Below are 23001 nucleotides of genomic sequence, written 5' to 3'. Positions count from 1 at the left end.
AAAAAGTAAAACCAAAGCAAAACCTTTTGACTGCAAAGAAAAAAGGAATTACTTGCCCCTTAGAGGATCCAGCTAACAGTCTGTATATCTACAGTTTGGGAATGATGTGTGAACACAGAGGGAGCTCTGATGGGCTTACAGAGCAGCTATGCCTAAGAAACAGCATCACCATTATCAGAGCTGAAAGACACCTTTATTGCTTTTATCTCAGACGCTCTGTAACTATGTTCATAGAGTAGCTTTACCAGAACTTCTAAGGATTGTGTGTGAGGGTTCTTGTGTCTTTTGTCTTATATTCCATTCCTTTTGCTCTGCTGTAAGCTAGTCATTAAAAGCTTGTATCACTGCTAATATCAGTAAAATCTCTGTTGCGTAGACTAGGCAGAAGTCACTTTTCCCTTTGCTGCTTTCCTAGTGACCCAAGAATAGGATGCCTGAGAGCGGAAATAATTAACAGTCATTAATGCTTGTTGCTGACTACTTGAACAAGCACCTAATCATTGCTCAAGTAGCAAAGTGCCTACATTACAAGCGAAGGTGTAACTGTCTTCTGCAATGACAGCTCAGAAGTCTTTTAAAGATAAAAGACTTTTATTTAAAAGTCTTCAAGACATCTCTCCATCTTCTACTCAGTTTCCAAAACTTAAGCAGACCTAAATCAGAAGCAAACAAAGCCATATGAAAATCCACCATCAAGAGAGTAACTGTAGTTCTCTCTTTGTCAAAACCATGCTCTGGTGGAGTCAAAACTTTGTCAAAACCCTGCAGAGAGCTTGTGTGCAGGCTTCTGGTCTCAGGGCCACATGCTCACGATGCAAGTCACACGTGGACACCGCTGTGCCTGCACAGCTCCTGTTCTGACTGGTGTTGGGTTGTGAGTAGACTTGTTGTTTATTATTTGATCATGTTACCTGTTTGTGGTTGATAGATAAGGCCAACAGAAGGGGGACTTCAGGAAAAGCAAGTGGGTTTTGAAAATTTTGTGGGGAATGAGAGAGTTCCTGAGAGGAAGCAAGAGATGAAGGCTTATGGTTTTAATGGAGGAGAACAGAGGCTCGTTAGTCCCCTGATAAATCTGCAAATAGCATAGGTGTTATTTTAAAAGTAGAAACTGTATATTATTAACATCTTGACAATACAGATTTGAATGATATCTGCAGTCATAAATGAAAGCCATTACTAGGACACTCTCTTAGATTGCTTGCTGAAAATTAAACTAGGAAAGCATGCCATTGCACTGATAGTTTTAAAAGTCTCTCTGATGGAAGCTCATTAAAAAAAAAAAAAAAGAAGATATATTTATCCATATTTCTAACCATGTATTTTATCTGTTTTAGGAACCTGTTTGATCTCATGGAAATTTTGTTTTTAGATAAGATAATTGCCAAACCTAAGGTAGTTCTGGATACCTTTCAATTGGTAATGTTATTACCTTTCAAAGTTCAGAGCTCTGGTTTTGATTTTGCAGGATATGGTTTGAATAATGTGATTTGACATGTCTAGATATTTGAGCTGGGTCTCCCAAATTTATCTGTCTCTTTAATCTATAAGATTTCTCTACTTGCTATATCTTATTTAGGGTGATAATTTATTATAACAAGTAAAATGCTGTGTAAATGTTTTGAGAGAAAGACAATCCTTCTATTAAAATACAATAGCTCATTAAGTAATCAGTTTTTGTTTCTTGTCCTGGCAGTTGTCTGGATAGCAATAATTTATGTTGCAAATGTATAGTTACAAATAATCTGACCTCCTTTCATTGTTTTTTATATGGCTGAGATTGAATAGTATTGGCTTATTCTTATGTGTCTCTTACAGAGACAGGTACTGGGGGGGAAACCTAACTTTAGTGGTGCTATAACAGTTGATATAGCTGGGGATCTGGTTTATGACTTCTGTGAGCTGTTCTGCCTTGAGAAGGAAAAAAAAAAAAAAAAGAGATTTACATTCATTTTGTGATTCTTTGTTCCTATGGAAATTGAAGAGACCTTGTTTCTATGAGATGAATTTTAATTTTTCATATCTCTTGAGAATGAATTTCAGGCACTATGGGAGAACAAAAGAGAGCATTTCTAAGTAGGAAGAGTGCTTTCAGCCCAGACACAGAAAACATGACACCCCCCCACAGGTCTGGCTTGCTAGAGGGGTTACTAGTCTGTCATCTCTAGCACAGTTATCTCAGTACTTCTTTTGAGTGACATAAGAAGACTCAAATTCGGGCCTGTAAGCTGCAGATAACTTTTCCTGAGATCAAACAGAGAAAAGAATGTCTATTTTGGCTTTAAACATTGGATTGTAAATATAGTGCTGTTGTTCTTATTATTGACAAGTACTTCTTTGCACTCTCCAAATTCTATCATCAGCCATTAGCTCTAGACAACCTAACAGGAGTTTTTTTTATTCGCAGCAACTTTGAATGCTTGCCTTCTCTTTATGGCTGCTGCTGCTGTTAAAATATTTATATGTTTGATTTTAAATAAATAAGGCCTCTATGTTTCTCTAAATCAATGTGGTTAAAAAAACCCTTTCTCCCAGGGAATTCTGGATGAATGCCAATTTAGCCTTACAATAAAAAGGCACTTTCCTGCTGGAGATTTGTAAGCTCTGGCTGAAATATGAGGATGATTCTTACAGTGGTTCTAGGGTAACTTAGGAGTAATTCAGCTGAAGTCAACTGGTATTGGTGTAAATGAGATCAAAATCAGCCTTTGCATATATGAAACAAGCACATATCTTATCACAAGAGTCACAGTATAACACTAGAAAAATGTTGCAATTAATTTTTCACTAAAGATTTGAATGCTGACAAACATTTCCTTGATAGCTGTCTTAAAAGAGGACAAAAGAAATTTGAAAGGATGTATCATGTATCAGTGGGCAATGAACACAAAGAATTCTTTTGTTGTTGCAGCAATTGTTTACTTGAATCATGAGACAAATGGAACAGCTTGTGACAAAAGAGAAAAACATATCCTGTGTGAATTCTCTTATTCACGAAGGAGGGAGACCCCCTCTTTCAAAAACATCATTGTTATTGTTATGATTAATCATAGCATGCTTTACACGAACCCCATCCTTCAATGGCGCATTGCTTCAGGGAGATGTCAAATGGCTCTCTCTGAAAAGAAATTGGTTTGTGAGTTTTATTGTCTGTTCTTCTTGGTTTCCTCATTTGACAGTCCAGAAGAGGCTTAAGTACTTATAAGGCATCCATTGCCATGGTATTAGAGAGCCATGTAATCCGCAACCTACTGCATTGCCCTGTAAGGTATGGAAATTCGATTATCCTCATTTTATAGGTGAGCAATAAAGACACAGAGGAACTAAATGACATAGCTAAGGTCACAGACATTGTCTTTGATTCAGTAGATATTTTGAAAGATCTGTCTTCTGTTGCTTCAGCTGTAGAAGCTAAGGATCCCATGTATACATCTGATCTAGGCACTTTGGGTAATTTAGTAGTCAGCAGGGAGAAGCAGACACTTTCAGGGCACAATTCATCTCATCGTAAAGTAAAACCTAAAGGAGTTCAGATGAATCACATTGTAAAAGAGCCTGTTTAAAGAATCCAGATAATTAGCTGAAAGGTATTCTTCAATTACAAATGCCAGTATTTCATCAGATCATTCCTACTTCTAGTACTTCTTCTACTAGACGAGATTTTTCAAAAGTAGGTGAATGCTGGACAGCATTCATACTGAAAAATCCCACCTTCTTGCTAAGAATTCTCAATGCTGCATATTCTTTCTGTCAGGAATTATAAATCCTTTTATCTATCTTGTATTAGAAACAGTACATTGTGACTATAGTGTCTTAATACCTTATGACGGTGCAAACTTCTATTGTACATCAGCTACCATGACTGTTATCAGACATTAAGAAATGAAATGTAAGAGTATAAACTTCCACTAATATTCATAGTAAAAATAAGTCTACTGTTTTTCTGGTGGAATTTTTGTTAATATAAGAATCAAAATGTTAGGAAGGGGCTCAGTAGTCTGTTATCATAGACACCATATAATCAGATTTATTCTCATGACTAACACTATCTCTTAATTTACAAGGTCATTTTATGTGTCCCTTTGTTTACCCCTGCTCTTCACCTTTTTCTCGCTCTGGTTTCATTCTCCTAAATGAAGCAAGCTAAAATCTCCTAGTCTTGCCTACTAAGAAAGACTCCTGTCTTTTTTTCTTTCTCTAGTTCTTTTGATACAATAACTTGGTCTTTACTGATGGTACTTCCCAATTTTGTGTCAGGGGCAGTTTGTATCAGCCCTTTGCATATATTTATATCAAGGTTAGTACTGAAAATATTATTCAGGATTAGTTCTGATATTGAATTGTGTGGAACCTCTCTCCAGCCCCTTACTTCCTCTTTCAGCACCACCTATTCACTCCTTGAATCAACCTACAGGTTCTATTGTCATATATTCCAGCTAAACTAAAATAATTTCCTATATGGCACTTCATCACAGGCTTTACTGAAGTCCAGAGAGATGAGATTTACTCAATTTCCTTTGCTTCTAAAAATGAAGTAATTTACTATGGTAATCTCACATTATCTACCATTTTTAAAATTGATGTGGCAGATCTTCCCATTTTTCAGTTGTCACAGTGTTATATTTTCCTTTTTAATTCCGTTTAATTTGTTCAGATCAATTCTTATAGATTTGTAGTAACTTGTGCTCGCTCTTCTCTCCTCTAAGATTGGCTGTACATTTGTGACATCCCAGTCAGGTTGCACTTATCTCATACTTCACATATTTATAAAATTGGTTGATGTTGTGTTTGGATTTTTCCTCTGATTAATTGCGCCTGTTTATAGTAAATGCCTCTCCAGTAAACAGCAGGTATCAGACAAAGACACATCAAGTATGGACAGGGAACCTTAGGTTATATGCAACAGAGTTAGCATGAAGTTTAAGCAAATATTTCTGGTTGGTGCTGTGACGGCTGCAGGCCATGCTGAGGTGGGCATTTGTGCAGACAAGTGGTGCAGTCTTACTTAATCACCCTTGTCAATAAGGAGCACTTACTACCTTCACTTTTTGCTGTAAAATAGTAGGACCCTGAAGGTTTACTTAGTAAACTAATGTAGACCCAGAGAATACTCTGTTGATGCATAACCATTAGGACAAAGAACGTTTTTAATGTTACTGCCTTCTGGAAAAAGAGCACTATAGAAGGGATATATGCAAGCCAGCAGTGAACAAATTACAAAGATGTTTATATCATTCCCATGTTCTTTGACAACACAGGTATACCAAATGACAGAGCGTAAAGTTCCTTTGAAAGTCAAACTACTGAGAAGTTGCAAAGTGATTACCTGAGACTGTGAAATAGATTAATTAACTCAGAAAAAAAATGCACTGCTTAATAAAAAGTTTCATATTCAAGGTGTCTGCCAGGTGTTTTCTGCTTTCAGTGTTATTTTTCTCCCCACAGCAGGGAGCAACATTTTCCATTTTAATCAGGAATACTGCTAGCACTTAATGCCAGAATGGGGGACCACATGCAACTTATGATGTAATCCATCTTTTCAAACTCTTTTGAAGGGTTTGTCATCTCACCTTGCACTCAACAAGGTCATTAACATAAGTGGAATTTTCAGTTGTTGACTGTTTTTCAGTTTTGTTGGCCTGGCCCACTGTCCTACAGCTACAGCTTTGATCCCTTAATACTTCAGAAATCCATACTGCTATGGTGATGGAGATCTGCAATACTGTGAAAGTGAATGCTGTCCCTGGTATTGCTATGAAATTCCATTCTGTTTTTGTGTGACAATGCAGAAAAAAATGAAAAATTTCTCTGGAGAAATTGTCCTGAAACTCTTCAGCATGTGTTTTGAGACCATCTGAAAACCTCCTACAGTGGAGGCTCTGTTTTGTCCAGATGGAATCCAGTCACAAGTAACAGAGCTCAGGAAAAATGAATTACTTCAATGGGCTTAATTTTGTAAGTAAAAAGTCAGCAGTTTGGTATAGCAATTAGTTTTAAAGAAATAATTAATTGTGTAAAGGAAGGTTTCCTAATCTGTGTGCGCACATTAAGAGATCATAGTGATGAAGTGCTATGGCAAAGCCAAGGGTAGGACATAGCTCTGGATTCAAATGCTAAATTTAGCTATCTACAATGAAGGTGTGTACATAAGAGTTAGGTGCCTTAACTTCTCCTTATGGTTAATGGAGATATACTCAAAACAGTCGGTATAATACAGAGAGCTGTTCAGATTCACTTCTGTACATTTGGTTTGGTGAATTACTATATTGTATTGACTGGACTAATAGGATTGACAGGATCTCTGCTAATCAAAATGAGAGATTAGAAAATACATGTGTCTATGGTTCCCATGTAGATATACACATTGTAGACATCTACATTTTGAACCTGAATCTGAATCTCAGGTCTATATTTGGCTCTTCTGTAACACTTCATCACCTTGATCTTTTAAGTTGCAAATATACAAGACGAAACCTTCTCTTTGCATAATCAGTTCAGATGACTGTCCCTAGAGCTGAACCCTAGGGTGGAATGAATCCTACCTTACTTATGACCCTGTATTTAAGTAAACTTAAGTTGTATACCTAAATGAAGTACAAAAAGACGTCCCTCACTCATTTTAAGTGAAATCTGGTAACTAAATTCAGTGATATAAACATGTAAGAGAAGGACTTATCATCCAGGCAGCTGAGAAGATGGTGGGAGGAAATAGTATTTTGGAGAAAAAAACAGGAATACTGATGAGACCTGGGTCGAAAATATGTCAAAAAGAGAGCAAGCGGAACTATATATAGACAAGTTGGAAGAAGTGGAGTCTTGAGCTGAAGAACTTGTAAAGGAACAATTGGTGTGGTATATAGGGAAGCTAAATGCTAAAGGAATGACTTGTAGTTCACAAGGGAATTAATCTGTTTCTTTCAGTACATGCCTTCCTAAATCAGGCTTGCCAGTAAAATATATTTGGTGTTCTATAGAGGCAAAAGACCCAGTTTTACACCCAAGGAAGGCAGTAGCAAAACGCCAACCTATTTCAAAGGAGAAGAGGTATGTGTCCAATGAATCTGTGGAGAAACAGCTGCCTCTCTCTGTTATCCCACCAAATAAACTGGCCTGGAATACTTCTGTTTGTCTACCAATAAAGTATTCTGGCATCTCAGATAGATAGGTCATTGTGCTCTTAAGTGTTTGGCATTGTTTCTAAATGACTTGCTGCCTCTGAAGTTACAATTTAAAAAATTAACTCACTTGATACAAGGGTAATAATCTTCTTAAATGTGACTGTTAATTCTCTCATAACTACAATTTTATAATAGTTCCCCTTCTAAAGGTAAATTGTTGGCACAAAGTCATGCATTACTGCCTGAGGTTTGCAGGGAAAGACTGGGTGTCTTACCCAAGTGTCAGTCATCCTTTTCATCGTTCTTCAGCTCAAATCAGTCATTGAACTCAAGTGCAGGACAAAGTTATTAACAGAACTATAATTCTTAGGTGTTTTGACAAGACATTCTATAAATGGTAATTAATATCTGCACCGCAGTTCCTGTTAGGGAGGTGAAACAGTGGAAATGTTAAGTGAACTAAATCTGGCAACTGGAATTCTTCATTTACTTTTCATATTTTGGTAAATCAACTTTTTTTTTTTATGCTAGAAGAAAAATATATGATTTCAGGTTGTTAATCTGAGTTGCTTCACAGTTTTTCAATTCTACAACAAGTTCAGTGAGCACAAAGCCTTTCATACTGCCCATTATTTTCAGAAGCTTGAATGGAATAAGCCTACAACATACCTCATCAAGTATTTGTCCAAAAATATATTATGCATTGATTTTTTATTTTTTTATTTTTATTATTATTACAAGATGGAAAATAAAACCAGTAAATTCAAATACATGAAATTACTGTTTACCTTTATGTCTCAAACTGGAGCAAACAAAAAAGGTCCAGTGAACTGCCAAGTATTTGCAACTCTTATGTTATAGGAACTGTCAGTTTCTTATATGATTGGGCAAGGGATATAAGTTTCTAGAAACATTTTGTAACAATGAAATTAATTCTAAAGAGGTAAGTAGGTCTCAAATCTTGTCTTTTGGTATTATACAAAAACAATGGTTTAAGGAAAGCAAAACAACAGTTTTTCTTGGTATGCTCCTGCCCAAAAATTGCTTTACATATGAACCAAAATTCCCACATTTCCAATGATTTTTTTTGATTACTTGAGAAACCAAGCTGTGTACAACCATAAAGGAGAAAGTAAAGAGCCTGTTACATATGTAAGTGTTCATGATCTGTGCTCATCGTAACAATGCTTCCTTCAGCACCTCTCTCAATCCATTTTAATCCATTTAAAAAACAATAATATTTGTTAAAATTTGTTTGCTTAAAAAAGTTCAGACACCTGGAGATGCCATCCAGGATATTGCTCTAAATGTGTTAGTGAAGACCTACCATACATGCACTTCGTGCCCTGATTTCAGACAATCTTTCTACTATGTACTTAGATTTGGATGCAACTTAAAGTGGTCTTCTTTCTAGCTTCTCTTGCATGAATAAATATAATACAATAAAAAACAAGTGTAAAAGGTGTGGAAGGCTTGGCTTGCTGAGATTTTTCATGAAATAGAAGACAAAAGAAACTTTTCAGCCTCCATTAAATGTGGATTCACTATTCATGTGAACTATGGTTTGATTTCCTCTAGAATCACAAAGATTTTTTTCTTCAGTCTTCCAGGTAAGATTTGAAAGCCTGGAAGTATAGCTTTTGCCAAGGATTACAATAGGACTCTGTGACTAACCAAAATTATTTGGAAAATAGTGTATACAGACATTCCTTCCATATTAATTTTCAATATATTGAATGTAATGACTAAACGAGCACAGATTAGTTTTCAAGCATGGTTTAATAAAATGGAAGTGTTTTGACTCAGGAACATTTGTTTAATGGGAGTTTTACTGTAAAGTTTATAAGCTCATTAAGAGGCTTATGGATATCTCTTCTGAAAGAATGATGTAAATGAACATAGTTTTTAAAGAAAATGAAGGAACTGTACTAGGGTTGTAGCTCAGACATAATGAAGGAAAGCACTTTCTAGTATTGTCTGTGTAATATGACTGCAGTTCTGACAACTCAACTGGCACTGAACTGAATTTTACAAAATGAACTAAATGAGATGCCATTATACAAGCAGAATTAGGAAATGGTTCTTTTGTCTCTGGATTAGTTTAATGGCATCTCTGACATCTGTGTCCTGTGAAATTTATCAAGCATACATTTTTGTGTACAAGGGAAGACAAAATCAACAATATAATCAAGCTTACTAGGCACCTAATGCAAGCACTTTCTTCTGTTACATACTTCAGTTATTCAGATTCATGTCGCTTAAGTTAGGACAATGAGTTCCCAGATCTAGGTCCTAATTTTGCAAAGAGAAATGTACCTCAAAAGGTCTTTTCAGTTAAGCTACTTATTTACATAATAGCACTTACACATAAGGCATCTGTCACAAATTTGCAACAAATTCAGTTTAACCTAAATTTGATTTTGTTCTGAATTGTACTGAAGGAAAATAGGAAAACATGAAAGTGACAAGAAACATACATTAGTAATAAGGCTTCATAAAAAAGATGCATTTCAACTTAATGTTTGTTTAGACAGCTGTAATTAACCTAATTATGGAATGAATTTCACATTTCTGTGCAAAAATAGTCTTAATTATATTTCTTAATTAACGTTGCATTTTTAAACACCATAGTATATGTTTGCATTTTCGTTCTGATCTTAGATTAATTGCTGTCTGGAGTACGAGATTTGTAGCTTTTTGATATTAGTGGGGTTTTTTTCCATTTGTCATTTATTCCTTAAAGTAGGCAATTGATTTTTCCTCTTTTTTATTCAAAAATCAAGGGAAAAATGTTTACTTTGGCACTTGCTGCTCTACAGAGTTTAATCTAGTGTTAAGAAAATAATACTTAGGAAATAGGGCTGAATGTTTAAAAATACAACTAGATGATATGCAGAAATATACTGAAATCTGGGACCAAATTGCTGGAAGTCTGAAAAGGTTGTAGGACAGTGAAGTAAGTTGTATGCTTATGGCAAAATAACCTTTTCCATAAAAGTTAGTTTTAATGAAGAATGCTAGTATTTGTGATTAAATAAGAAGATAACTCTTGCTGTGGTCCCTATCCTGGTTTCTTCTTTACATGTTTCTGTGGTGCATAATAAGAGTAGTAAGCTTATGTTTTGGAGACTCTGTAGTTCTCCGGTCTTTTTCATCAAGTTCTGTTGGACACTCAGCCTACTGCTCTTTCTAGAACTTGCTTGAAAGAACAGACTTTTATGCAACTTTAAAACATAAAGAAAAAGTTACATTTTATTAGAATACAATACCTCCTATAAAAAATATTCTTGCAATAGCATAAAGAAACCCTTGTTCTTAAGCTATCAAGTATATATTAAACTAATGGCTGAATATTATTATTAGTTATATTTCAAGATTACAGAAAAATTGGTAATACCTGGGGCTTACAAGAGAACTGGAGATATTTGGGGAGAATTACTGAATAACTCATCAAAGAAGATTAATAAAAACTAACAAAACTACTAGAATTCAATAGATGGTTTGAGTTTCATTAACCCTATGTATGGGCTAAGAATATCCTGGAGATAAGTACAGTAAATAAAGCCATATGCGTCTTTGAATATAAAGTTTTTCCCTAATTTAAAACTCAAATAGATTTGTAGTGCAATAAACTTACAAAGACACTTTTCTTAATCTGGCCCATAAATTTAATAATTTTCACTTTTTCTCAGTTTTATGTTTTCCAGGCTTTTAGTTATATTATCTGTCTTACTTTTAAGACTTCAGGAAACCTCAGCAATCACAGTCTTCTCTCTCTTATAAACAGCAGCATTTCAGGGTCTTCCACCTATTTCAAAGTTTGGAGAACTAGAATCGTTTTGAAGTATTAATTTTCTGAAAGTTAACTTGACTATAGCAGGCTCCCTCTAGTAAGACTCTTTCAGGTTTCACAGAATCTTCCTTCCTGAGTATGCTTGAGATGCACTGCCATTTGGGTATTTTGGATAGTGTAGCTGTCTGCTGGTTTATTCACTGGCTGCTGGAACCATTTTGCTTATAATGGAAAAACTTTATTCAAGTGCATTTTCAAGAGATCAGAGTGAATTAATCTAACATCTTCTGTAATGGCAACAAAGATCTAGACTCATCCATTTTAAATACATAGAGTTAGATGTAATCACCATCCACAGATTCCCTTTTTATCAATGGACAGAAACTCACACCTCTAGAAAGTGAGCCAGGTCTTCAGAGACCTGAATCACTTCGTGCAAATGCTTCTCTCTCCAGTGATAACAGAAGGAGCTTAGGATGACTGTATACCCAACTTGAACACAGCAATTAAGTTGCTTATTTTGTGAGTGATTCCATTCACTTCAAAATGCATTACTCTATTCATTCCATTCTGTTGTTAAATGAAAATAAAGAACTTAGATGGATAGATAGAATATATATATATATAATATGTATAAAGGTAAAAATACAGAAAATATGTGATATATATAAAAATGAAACACATTATATATATTTTTGTACAGATAGCACAGTTCATCATATATATGTATATGACGACGAATTGTGCTTTTATTCAGTTATGGATTAGTAAAGCCAATACCCTTACTTCGATAAAATCACAAGGTATCATGCCTGCTCTCAAGGCATGATCTGTATTTATCACAAGTCAGAAGATCAGGCTTTTACTGTAGTTTGAGAGTGATTGGTAAAAAGACTCTTTAATTTAGACTTCTTTTAAAAATAATAAAAATCAAATTAAATTCAAGTTGACTGGTTTTATTTTTTCTGCTGTACATTAGTTAATGGTCAGGCATGTAGCAGCTGCATAAAAAGTTTACAAAACTGTACAGTGTTGAAATAAATATTGTTCAGCTCAGTTTAACGGCATTCTGCCAGTCTTTCTCATTTTGAATAACACCTTTTTTCACATTGAAACCTAGCTTTTCTCACATGCAATTTGTAGAAATTACTCACTAAAATTTGATTTTGTGATAAACAGTTGACAGAATCTTCCAAATTGAGACTTAAGTTGTTTCTGACTGACAGCAGGTTCATGTTTCGGGCATATTAATAGATCAGAAAACGTGACCATGTCAAAAGTGGTGCTGTCTCAGCAGGTTGCCTGCAAATCAATTCAACGAAATATTTTGATCAAGTACTATAAATATTTAGGTGTGAGAGAAAAAAAGATAGTAAATGATTGTGACCATGGGATGCTTTATAAATATTTTATTATAACCATCCATCATCACCTTTTGGGAATAAAGACTTTTTTAGGCAGCAAAATGAAGAGCTACATAACGAAAAAAGATTCATGCTGAAAATTAATATTATTCCAAATACTTGAACACTGACTGTGCTTTGGTCTCATTAAGTGATCCAATCAAATTTAGAAGGTTCATTTGGATCCTCTATGGAATTCAGATTTGTTAGATCGTCCTGCTAAAATTAAATGTATGGGAGGAAAAAATGCTAATTTTGAGGAAATAAGATTAGATGAGATAGGATTCTTTGTAGGGGTAGCTTCAGTGGATGAGAAGATGGATGAGTTCCATGCCATACTGAAGATGGGTGCAAATTTATAAAGATATGTGTTCTGCTTTTTGTGTGCCACCAAGTCTGTCTAAATAACAATATCCTCTCAGAGAGAGAATCTGTTGTTCTGGCTGCCCATGTATTATTGTATTTGGACTATCTCCATTTGCAAATGTTGGCTTTTCATCTGTGACCAAAGAATGAAATCTGTATGAGAGATGTGTAAAACATTTAATCTTTATTTATTTGTTAACAAAAGGGGGTTTTGCCAAATCCTGTTTGCACTTCTTTTCTCCTGCTCTCACTGGAAGGTAACTTTGCATCCACAATGTGACACTTAAACTGAGAATACAAATTGCAGTTGTTTGTGTGGGGGTTTTTTGTTTGTTTGGTTTTTAATGACAGAATGCATTAAACCAGAATAACAATCCCAGATATTATTTTGTATCTTCTGTATTTCTAAAGGCTACGCTACAATTGCTACATTTGTCAGTGAAAGTTTATACAGAGTACAGTTTTATGTTAATATTTGCTGATACATAGATTCTTAAAACCAGAAAGAGCTGCTAGATGATCTAGTGAACCTACTTTTTTAGATATAAAGTTGCACCCAGTTATAGTTGCACCCAAGATATAAAGTTGCACCCAGTTACATTCTGAAAAAAAAAAAATAAGAGGGGTGGCATAGAGATCTGAACTTAGGCAATGTGCAATCCATGATAAGTAATAGAGCTGGGTTTTTATGACCAGTGAAGAGCACTGAATCATCCAGGTTTGAGCTGTTCAGGCAGTTCAGCACCACTCCAGATCATGACTGCTTTGGAACGCCTCCTGTGGCATCTTCCTACACCCTTGCTTGCAGGGACCATGCCCTTGTGATTTCAAAGAGTGTTCTAATCTGCCTGCAGAATGGTGACAAGTCTAACATTAATCAACTCATCTATCTATTCATAAAGACTAGACAATGCTAAGCAAACTTGACCCGTAGTATCTCACAAGCTCAGCAGTCGCATAAGGTGTATTCAGTAGAGATTAGGAAATGGACTGCTTCCTATCTTCTATGGACAACTGAGGGCTAGAATTTGATTAAATCTCTGTGGCTTTTCAAGCAGCCAAGAGGAACTATCACTAGGCTATAAAAATATATTTCTTACTCTAAGATTTCACTAAGAGTTAAGTCCCAACTAAATTTAGTATTAAATAATTTGTGTTATAAAAAATCCAGAACTAAACCAGAAGTATAATAACATGCAGCTGAACTAATTTCAAAGGTGTGTTTAGATGGCAGGGGCAGAGACATGTAAATGTGGCTTGCCTGTAGACTGAACTTTACATTTCCAAACAAGTTGGTTTGGAAGACTTCATGGGATTATTAACAACTCTAAGCTACTAAACTCTGCTGAAATTCCTTATGTGCTTTCTCTAAGTGTATTTGCTTAGGCATAGCAACATGCAAACTTAGTCTTGTGACACCTGCCCTGCATGTAGCTGGACAGTAGATAAAGCACCCTTTTTGTTCCCATCTGCAGAAATAGGCCACAAAATTCCTTCCAAAGTGTGTGTAGGTAAGCAGGTCTAGGAAACCAAGAGCTTTATTCTTCAAAGCATTGTAAAATGAATTCCATTTCTTGGAAGGTGTCAACTCTTGGAGGGTGTCTTGCTTTGGAGCAAGGAACTAAAAATTTGTCTAGGCTGCCAGTGCTTCAAGTGTGGATTCTATGGTACATGACTATTTCCTGAACATGCACACATGGAGATGCATACAGATTTATATACATGTATGTCAATGCAGAAAAAGTAATTGGAAATGGGAAATGGAAATTGGGAAAGTTAGGCTAGATAAAAATAACATTGACAACAGAACCATTACTGATGGAGGTGTAGCTTGTAAATGGCAAAGGTATTAAATTTCTAGGAAGGATAGCAGAAAAAAACAACCAAGCAATCAAAGTAACACTCCCTTTCATTGTAGCTTTTGCTACAATGGAGCAGCTATAGGTGAAAGAAACTCAAGACAAGAAACACAGGATACTTTCTAATAGTGATCATGGTGTTAACAGACACTTTTCTGCAGTAGATTACTAATTTCAGCATTCCCTAGGTGCGTAAGAAATCATAGCATAGTCTCCTTCTCTGAAGGAGGGATTACAGAACTGTTTCTCATTTACCAGAAGAGCTCTTGTGACCGAGATCGAGGTTGATTCTTGCACATCTATAGGACAGAGGGGCCAGAATCTATCAGGAAGAAAAGGGAACTGGAGCTGAACCTTCCAGAAATGTTCTAACCACAAGTGGCCTCTGCACAATGTTTGTAACAAAAGGCAGGTGTCCTTTCTGTAACCAGCCTATGGGTATAAACTGCGGGGGGGGGAGGACACAGCCTACTGCACTGCTGTGTTGTTCAAAGCTACAACCCGTTGGCATATGTTGTTAAAATGCCAACCACATTGAGATATTTGAGGTATGAAGGGAAGGGAACATTTCCTTTCTTAACTCTAAAAAGATTTAGTCATGAAGTAATCACAATCTTCAGGAAATTGAGGCAATTCTGTGTAGAAGCAGAATTTCAAGTAGCTGAATAATCTTGCATTTCAAAATTTAGCTGCCCATGGAATCAAAGAAGTCACGCATGATTTTTGAAATTATAGTTTGGATCTTAGCGACATTTCTGTGGAACCCATCTGGATCACTTAAGTACTTCACAGAGTTGTGTAGAAAATCTTCTTCTGCCAGGCTTTCCTGTCTTTTCAGAAAATACTTTAGTTGCTGAATTTGTGGGCAGTACCTCCCCCACACCTTTACGACCCCTGCCCCGTGTCGTGTCCTGCCCCTACCCCCAACCCCCCACCCCATCTTCCTGTCCTTCCTGTTACTGTGCTAATTAAGCATCCTGGCAGCTTATCTCTGCTAAGTGATGTGGATATACGCTAACCTTACCGTATTATTTAGTTCAGTAGTGATGAAAAAGAAGCTTGGGCCAAGACAGGGAACAGGAACTAGCAGGGGTTTCTTGATCTATACGTGAGTACAGAGGATGCAGCTCCGGGAAGGGGAGAGAGAAGCAGCAGGTTACAAGGTGGTAGTGAGAAATTGACCAAAACTGGTAACAGCAATGGGAGGGATCCAGGGCCCTTGGAACAAGGTGATTTGGGGACAGAATGTGATTTTATCAGCACTGACTGTGCCAGGTGGAATGACCATGAGCGAGCCACTAAAAATATATTTTTAGTAGTCACTGAAGACTCTTGCTGTTAATTAATAATACCAAGAAAACACATGCAGCACAGCATGTATGTGGCTTTGTAGTCTTGGTTTTTTTTTTCTTAATAGACTGGAAATAAAGAACGGTCTTTCTCATTTATTTGGCTGATATTTTAGACAAAAAAAAAGTCAAAAGAACCTTTTTCATTATAAACCGTTTTCCAGTTTTTATATTTATTATATACAGTAGTTGCAAAACCACTATGAAATGTAATAATGCCATTTCAATTCCAGTATATGTGGGGAAGGCTGTAAATACATGTGGTCTCAGAAAAGGTCATTTAATAAAGTAGCCCATGAAAGCTTAACAAAGCTTTCTGTATTTGGGGTTAAATAGAGCTGAAAATGTTTTTCCTGTTGTTTTCTTTTCTTTTTTCTTTTTAAGATGCAATATGAAAAGTTAAGTAAATATGATTGTCTAAAACACAGCTATGGCCATGTTCAAATCCACTATACTTAATGTTAGTGCCCTCAGGCAAAGAGTACCCATTCATTTTTTTTGAGGACAAAAAGTCTCACTGAGTGGAACTTATCATGTGGTCTTGACTCTTTCAGAATTGAAGAATGAATTTTCTGGCTTTAAGCAAGAGATTTTTAAAGAAGCAGGTTGAAAAGCAGCTGGTCAACACTCCAGAAACTAGCTGCTAATTGCAGCAGTAAGTTAATCAATGAAATAGCAGTTTAGCTTCTGGGTATAATAAAAAGAGATAAAAGACCGCACAGAAATTCAAGCATTAGGGTATGACCAGCTTTTGAGTGGCATACATTATTTTCCTTCTTACACCTGTCTGCTTTTAAGTAGGCAAGTCATGCATCTGCTTGACAGCTATTAACAGAATAAAATAACAACAAAAAAGCATTTTGGGGTGAGATCTGATATAAATATTTACAAAGACAATTTAAGGGAGTGTTTGTTATGCATTTTTGTGTTTGCTTTCAAAACATTTAGCTCCAGAGACAGATGGCTTGTACAGTTTTATCAGCACTTGTGTCATTATATATTCAAGCAGCCAAGACTGATAACCAGCCTCATGTATTACGGATTGTTCAGAGAACAAATACTTTGAAAAAAAACCCCATATACCAATAAAGTACTTCAGTGTGGAGAAATTTGATACAGAAATTTCAGTGACATTTTTATGAAGAGAAAGGAAACAAATTAATGCAATTATAAAATTAAAGCAGCAGGAACAGGTTTTTAAGTGGTGTCATTGTATGTGGTAATGAAACAACTTTAGAAAATTGGGTGAAAGCTATTGTTCAGCAGTGGTGGAGGAGAAAGATAATTACCATTAAGTCAACATTATGCTTTCTCAATACAAAGCAGTCAACTCTTCAGTGCAAGCTACCCCCAGAAGATCTCTCTCCCATCATACTGCTCATGACCATTTCGCTTTATGCTACTGAATAGCAACCTGAATAATGAATCTTAGAAAAGAATGAACTGTCTATACTTGAGAACATAATTACACAAAACAGATGCTGGAAAAAAGACATATTGTTGAAAGACTGTCTTTTTTTTTTTTTTTGTAGGTGAGGTTCTTTTTTTCCCCAATCCATTTTTCATCTTTTTCCTATATCTCACAGTAGGACATTAATAGAGTCCCCTAAATCATGATCATCAGCATCATTAGCAATAATATTTACAAAAACATTATGCTTGTATCTAAGGGCCTTAACTGGAGATCAGGTGTGACAGGCACCACATGTATTATGAATGAAGCTGCCTTTTTTCCTGAATCAGTAAGCATGATAATTCCTTGTAGTGGCTCAACAGTAAAAATATATTATTTTAAAAATCTGAAATTCTAAAAAAAAATACTTTGTGATTTATTTTTCTCTTGTGATGTCTTACACCAAAAGTGATTAAAATAATAATTGTTAATTATACATTAAATGAAGTATTGCAAGGCATTTTGTTAACTTAAGCCCCACAATATTTTAATAAGTTAATCTTCCTGTATTTTACAGATTGGAAAGCATCAGTCAGAGTACTTGAAAATATGCATACTCACTTGAGTAGGAGTCTGAACTTGTTCTCAATTCTGGATATGCATTTTATTCATAGATTTTTACTTACAGGCATATGTAGAGGCGTATGCAGATTTACAACATACCTCACAGCTATTTGAACAGTTATACAGCTAAAAGAAGTGTCCTACAGGGGTTGTCCTGGGATTCCCAGTCCTCTCCTAAAAGGAGAGGGCCTCAGTCTGTCTACAACTGTCACTCGGTGTGACCTACATCCATAAAAAAATTGTATATGGCCCGCTACAGAGGCTGCCATGGTTTTGCATATGGTTGCAATCTCTGCATAGGGAAGATTGACTGGAGGAGGACTTGCACACAATAATTAATTTTTGAAGTCTAAGTGGGACAGTGGTATTTTGTTAAACCAAAAAAACCCAAGGAGCTGCTCCTCCTGAACAGACGATCATCTCAGCATTGCTACCATCTGCCGCTCACAGAAACAGATATCTAAATATTCCAGTGCTCTCCAGAAAGTTTATCAACTTAAAAATGGCTAAAGCAAAGGATATTTATAATCCAGTCTGAGTTTAACAGCATTAACTGCCTAGAATTGTTACTAAAGACAGCAAAACACATGAAGTAAATCTTCCAAAGAGTTTGACATATAGCTTATAGGGCCACATGCATATTTAGTCCTAAGTAAAACCAGCTTATTACTCATTTAAATTTTAAATGGAAATAAATATCTTATTTCTTGAAATTTATTTAACTAAACAGGAAAAGTAACTTATGCCCTTCAGAACTATAGTACTGAAGGCTCTCCTGTTAACCTTTTATTTTGCTGGAGACTGGAAGCACAGAGTGCATCCACTGTATTTCTTGAAATGTGTCATTCTGTGGTGAAGGGTTCTCTTTGTGTTTTGAAAGTTTTAATCCCTGCCAAACCTTTCCTTCTTGGTCAGCAAGATAGTATTGTACTATGAGAGCAGGCAGGTTGAAAATAGTTATGCCACTTCTCACTTTCTTCCTCTGAAAATGGGAAAAAACTAATTAAAATTAAAATTCTGTTGTCAGAAAAAAAAAAATCAGCTTTTAACCTATAGATTAACCTTTGGAAATGTTAATAATATACTGTGACTACTTTCTTTACTTATTATTGCTTTTTTTTTGTAGTAAGTACCTGCCTCAGTTTGATTATAACTTCATACTAAAGGATTCAAAGAAGAGCTTTATGGAAAAAAGACTCTCTCTCTTCCAGGGAATTATCACAGTTCTCATTTTAGAACCAAGATTCTTGGTTCCATTGAAATCTCTGCTAAGCTCCTACTTTACAGTTGCTTTTTCTTTTTTTCCTAATGCTTCTGGTTTAATTATTTCATTTTATATTGACCCAAATGGAAAGTAGCATTGATTCTATACATTTTTCATGTTCTAGTTGTCAGCGATAGGACACTTTCTTATAAGGGGAATGCAGAAGCAACTTTTATTATGGTTTATCATATTCTGTCACATCAACAGCGTACTGGATATTCTCCAGATATTGAGAAAGAGGAGCTACTCAGAGATAAGAAGATTAACTAATTACATTGTAACATGTAGAAATATACCTGATTGCATTTTCTATATGTGTGTGTGAAAGCAGTGGTTGATAATCTGTGGAATTTACTACCGTAAGTTGTTATGTGCCAGTTAAAAAAAAAAAAAACCACAAAAACAACTAGGAAAGAATAGAAATTTCCATAAAATTAATTGGGATAATTTCAGTATTCAGAAAAACGACCTCTTACTAGTGGTAATTTATTGTATATGCATGGCGTACAAGAGAATGAATTATTCTTTGGCATCGTAACACAGAAATCTTTGTTAGAGTGTCCTCACTTATCATTTTGAGTCTCAATTACATTATTATAAAAATACACATTTTTTGCTGAGACACTACTGACATTTTTCTTCTGATTAGTACTGCTTTTTAAGATGCTTCATAACTTCACTATTCATGCCTATCTGCTAAGGTTCTTTCTCAAAAATCAATCTATAATTTCCTTCCTGTCACTGGGCTGTTTAATCAAGGAAAAATGTCTCCTTAACTCTTTGAATGTCTACAGCACTAGCCAGTTGATTTATTCTGAAGTCAAAAAAGGCATTTAAAAATTCTTGCTCAAAATTACAATACAGTTAGCAAAGAATCATGACAAAGCATATCTCAGATATTGAGAAGTATCTAACAAAGACATGAAAAGTGATTTCTCTGCCTTTTTCCTGGCTTGCTCTTCCTCATACATTCAGTCTGATCAGGTGAGCAAATTCAACCATTTAGAAATGCAATAAGACTGAGAGGAATTTAGTGTTGCTGAAGACATGGGTGACCTGTCTGCTTGACTGCAAGATGCCTGCAGCTGGCCAGCTGTGTCCTCAGTAGTGTGTGAAAAATGATGTGGATATTTAATATGCATAGTACTTCAGCAGACTTCATTTCTGTCTCCTGCAGTCTCACATTCCTGACTTACAAAGAATTATGAGAACAGTTCTTTATCAAGTGTAAGATTTACATGAGCCTTCTTTTTTTTATTTACCCCTTGATTTTTATAGTTGCACAGCAGCTATCTGAGACGTGTTTAATAGTCAGAAGAATTATAGATCTTATTCCCTTTCCTGTTGCAATGTTTTGAAGTGTTTCATGGTTTCATATTAAATCCAGCAAAGTTTAACTTCTCTCTTACTTATTGGGAGTGTGCATCAGAGTTTTATGTACTGGGTAGATGTCCAGAACTATGCACTAACCCAAGTTTGTAAAATAGTAGACATTACAATAATCTTGCATATAAAGCATTCCTCTGGGCAAGCCCATTTTTGGATAGTATAAATGTTTCTCAGTTTGTGATAGGCTGTTAGTTCACCAAGGCTCTGCAGCAGTAAAGTGAGTTGAAAGCAGAAGAGAATACGTCCGAACTATAGGCTTTTACAAGCAACATTAATTCTCACTCAGAATCTGCAAGGGTATGTTTACTTCCTCTGACATTTTCACCTACCTAGCTCTATTTTCTTAGTGTGACTGAAAAAGGCAGTTAAATTTATTCATAGTAGGATCTGAGACTGATAACTTAGGGTTAATTGAACTGTATTTCCACTTTTGGAAACTACATAGGTAGCATACACAGAGAGTATATGCCCTACAAAGCAACTACTCTAACAGAATGAAAATGTATCTAGAATTTACCAGGACAATATTTTGTTGCAAAATCATTGTTAATTTTCTCATGAGGTATATGTATAAATGTAATGCCAAATATAATGATCTAATATTATGTCTTTTTTTCTCTCTCTTCCTCTTTCTGTTTGTTTTTCTTCTACAGATGGGCCTCTTGGGCCACGAGGATTAGCTGAAGCTACGGAGATGTGTACTCAAGAATGCCTGGTTTTGGGTCACTCAGACAACTGTTGGATGCCTCCCAGCTTGGGCACATACCAACAGCCAAAGTCTCCTCTCTCCACCTTTGCACCTCAGAAAGAATGGGTTAAGAAGGACAAACTAGTTAATGGACACACATTGACCAGGACCTGGAAAGAAGATACCAACAGAAATCAGTTCAGTGACCGAAAGCAGTATGGTTCCAGTGAGGGCCATTTCAACACTGGCAACCACATGACTGACATTCCTCTGGCCAACTTGAAGTCTTATAAACAGGCCTCAGGAGGTGTTGAGAGTCCAAAGGAGCATCAGCTATAAGAAATGGTTACTTTGGACCAATGACTTTAGCCTACTTAGACTTGCTAATACTGTGTGTGTGTCAGAGCTTTATGTACTGGGTAGACCTCTAGAACTATGCTTCACCTAGCAGAGATATGCATATCTTTATGTTAGCACCGTGGAAGGTATGATGTCCTGCAACATGAAAGAGTGTTTCTACTAGTTGTGTGGTTTTGTTAAATAGACATGATTAAAATCTGCAGAGATCTCTCCAGTTTGCAAATATCCTTTTTTTGTTTGTTTGTTTTTTGACCCTGGACTGCTGCTATGAACAACAGAAGATGTATTTGGAGAGTGAGAGAGTGAGAAAGTTCAGTGGATTGCAATGATTGAAAAGCATATCCAGTTAGAAAATTGTGCTTTTGTTGTCATTGATCTATGCTGGGACCGTTATACTTGAGATCATATTGCAAACAAAACAACTGAAACTGTAAACATTAAACCTATTGTGCTATTAACAATGTTAGTGGACACTTATAAGTCGATCAGTGTTCAAATACTTGTAAATAGAAACAATTATTACTTACAATTTTTGTGTACTTATAACGTTCACTTGAAAAGATACTGTAGCATATTTCTGTGTTTCACAGTTGCTTTTTACTTTCTTTCATTTGCTTCCTGTTGTTTTGCTTTTATTTTCAGTGGTGGTGTTTCTGTGTTAGTAGTCTGTCTGACACACAATGTTCCAAGGAAATCAAAACACTTGTGTTAGAAGTGAAAAAAGGAGTGGTGGGGTGGGAGGGAAGGTTGGTTGTAGAAAGGAAAAAAAAATATTTTTCTTTCTATGTAGTAGCAAATGATGCCAGCATTCAGGTAGAATTTCTTCTTCTTTCTTTTTTTTTTTCTTTTTTTTTTTTTTAATATTAAATGAAAGGACTTGTGTAAGGGCTTAAAAATTTAGCAATTTTTTTTAAACTTCCATTATGTTTTGTAAAACAGGGAAACTGCAAAACAAAAGGAGAATATTTAAATTTGTGGTGGTGGGTGAGAGGGAAAGCTGTTCTTTTGGAATCCTTGATCAAATTAGCTGTAGTCTGTCATTTAACGAGTAGTAGCTGACATTGATCTCAGCTGGAATATAAGGAGGAAATTCTACAGGACCAAAATACAATCATCATGTTTTTCCAATTGGGCAGGTGTGTGTCTATACCTAAGACAGTTTGTATTGCTGAAACAGCAGCATTTGTGTTGATCTTCATCTGCGTTAATGTTGTAGTAACACAAGTGTTTTTAGACCATAGCCACAGAATATTTAATGTGTTGTGCCTTCATGATGTAACAGAGCATTCTCCTGGTAGGCTAGTTGGGGGAACTAAAGGGTTAAATCTCTAATTATTGCTGTTTAACTGTTTGTTATCATAGTTGGTCAATGCCTGGCAGGTACCAGTATCATGT

The 23001-nt window shown here is 35.7% G+C and overlaps 1 protein-coding gene across 1 annotated transcript in view; it reads left to right on the top strand.

The window, feature by feature from the left end:
* PCDH9 (protocadherin 9) overlaps positions 1 to 21996 on the top strand; it is a 711367-nt gene extending 689371 nt beyond the window's left edge. The window contains exon 4 of the mRNA XM_075527102.1: positions 21212 to 21996. Coding sequence (XP_075383217.1) covers positions 21212 to 21585 — 374 coding nt within the window. The 3' untranslated portion in view covers positions 21586 to 21996. The remainder of the gene's footprint in view (positions 1 to 21211) is intronic.
* Positions 21997 to 23001: the final 1005 nt, after the last annotated feature.

The sequence above is a fragment of the Mycteria americana genome, chromosome 1, assembly GCF_035582795.1.
Source record: "Mycteria americana isolate JAX WOST 10 ecotype Jacksonville Zoo and Gardens chromosome 1, USCA_MyAme_1.0, whole genome shotgun sequence".
Classification (NCBI taxonomy): Eukaryota; Metazoa; Chordata; class Aves; order Ciconiiformes; family Ciconiidae; genus Mycteria; species Mycteria americana.
Note: the sequence above shows the minus strand (reverse complement) of the source record. Positions and strands in the feature narration are given on the sequence as shown.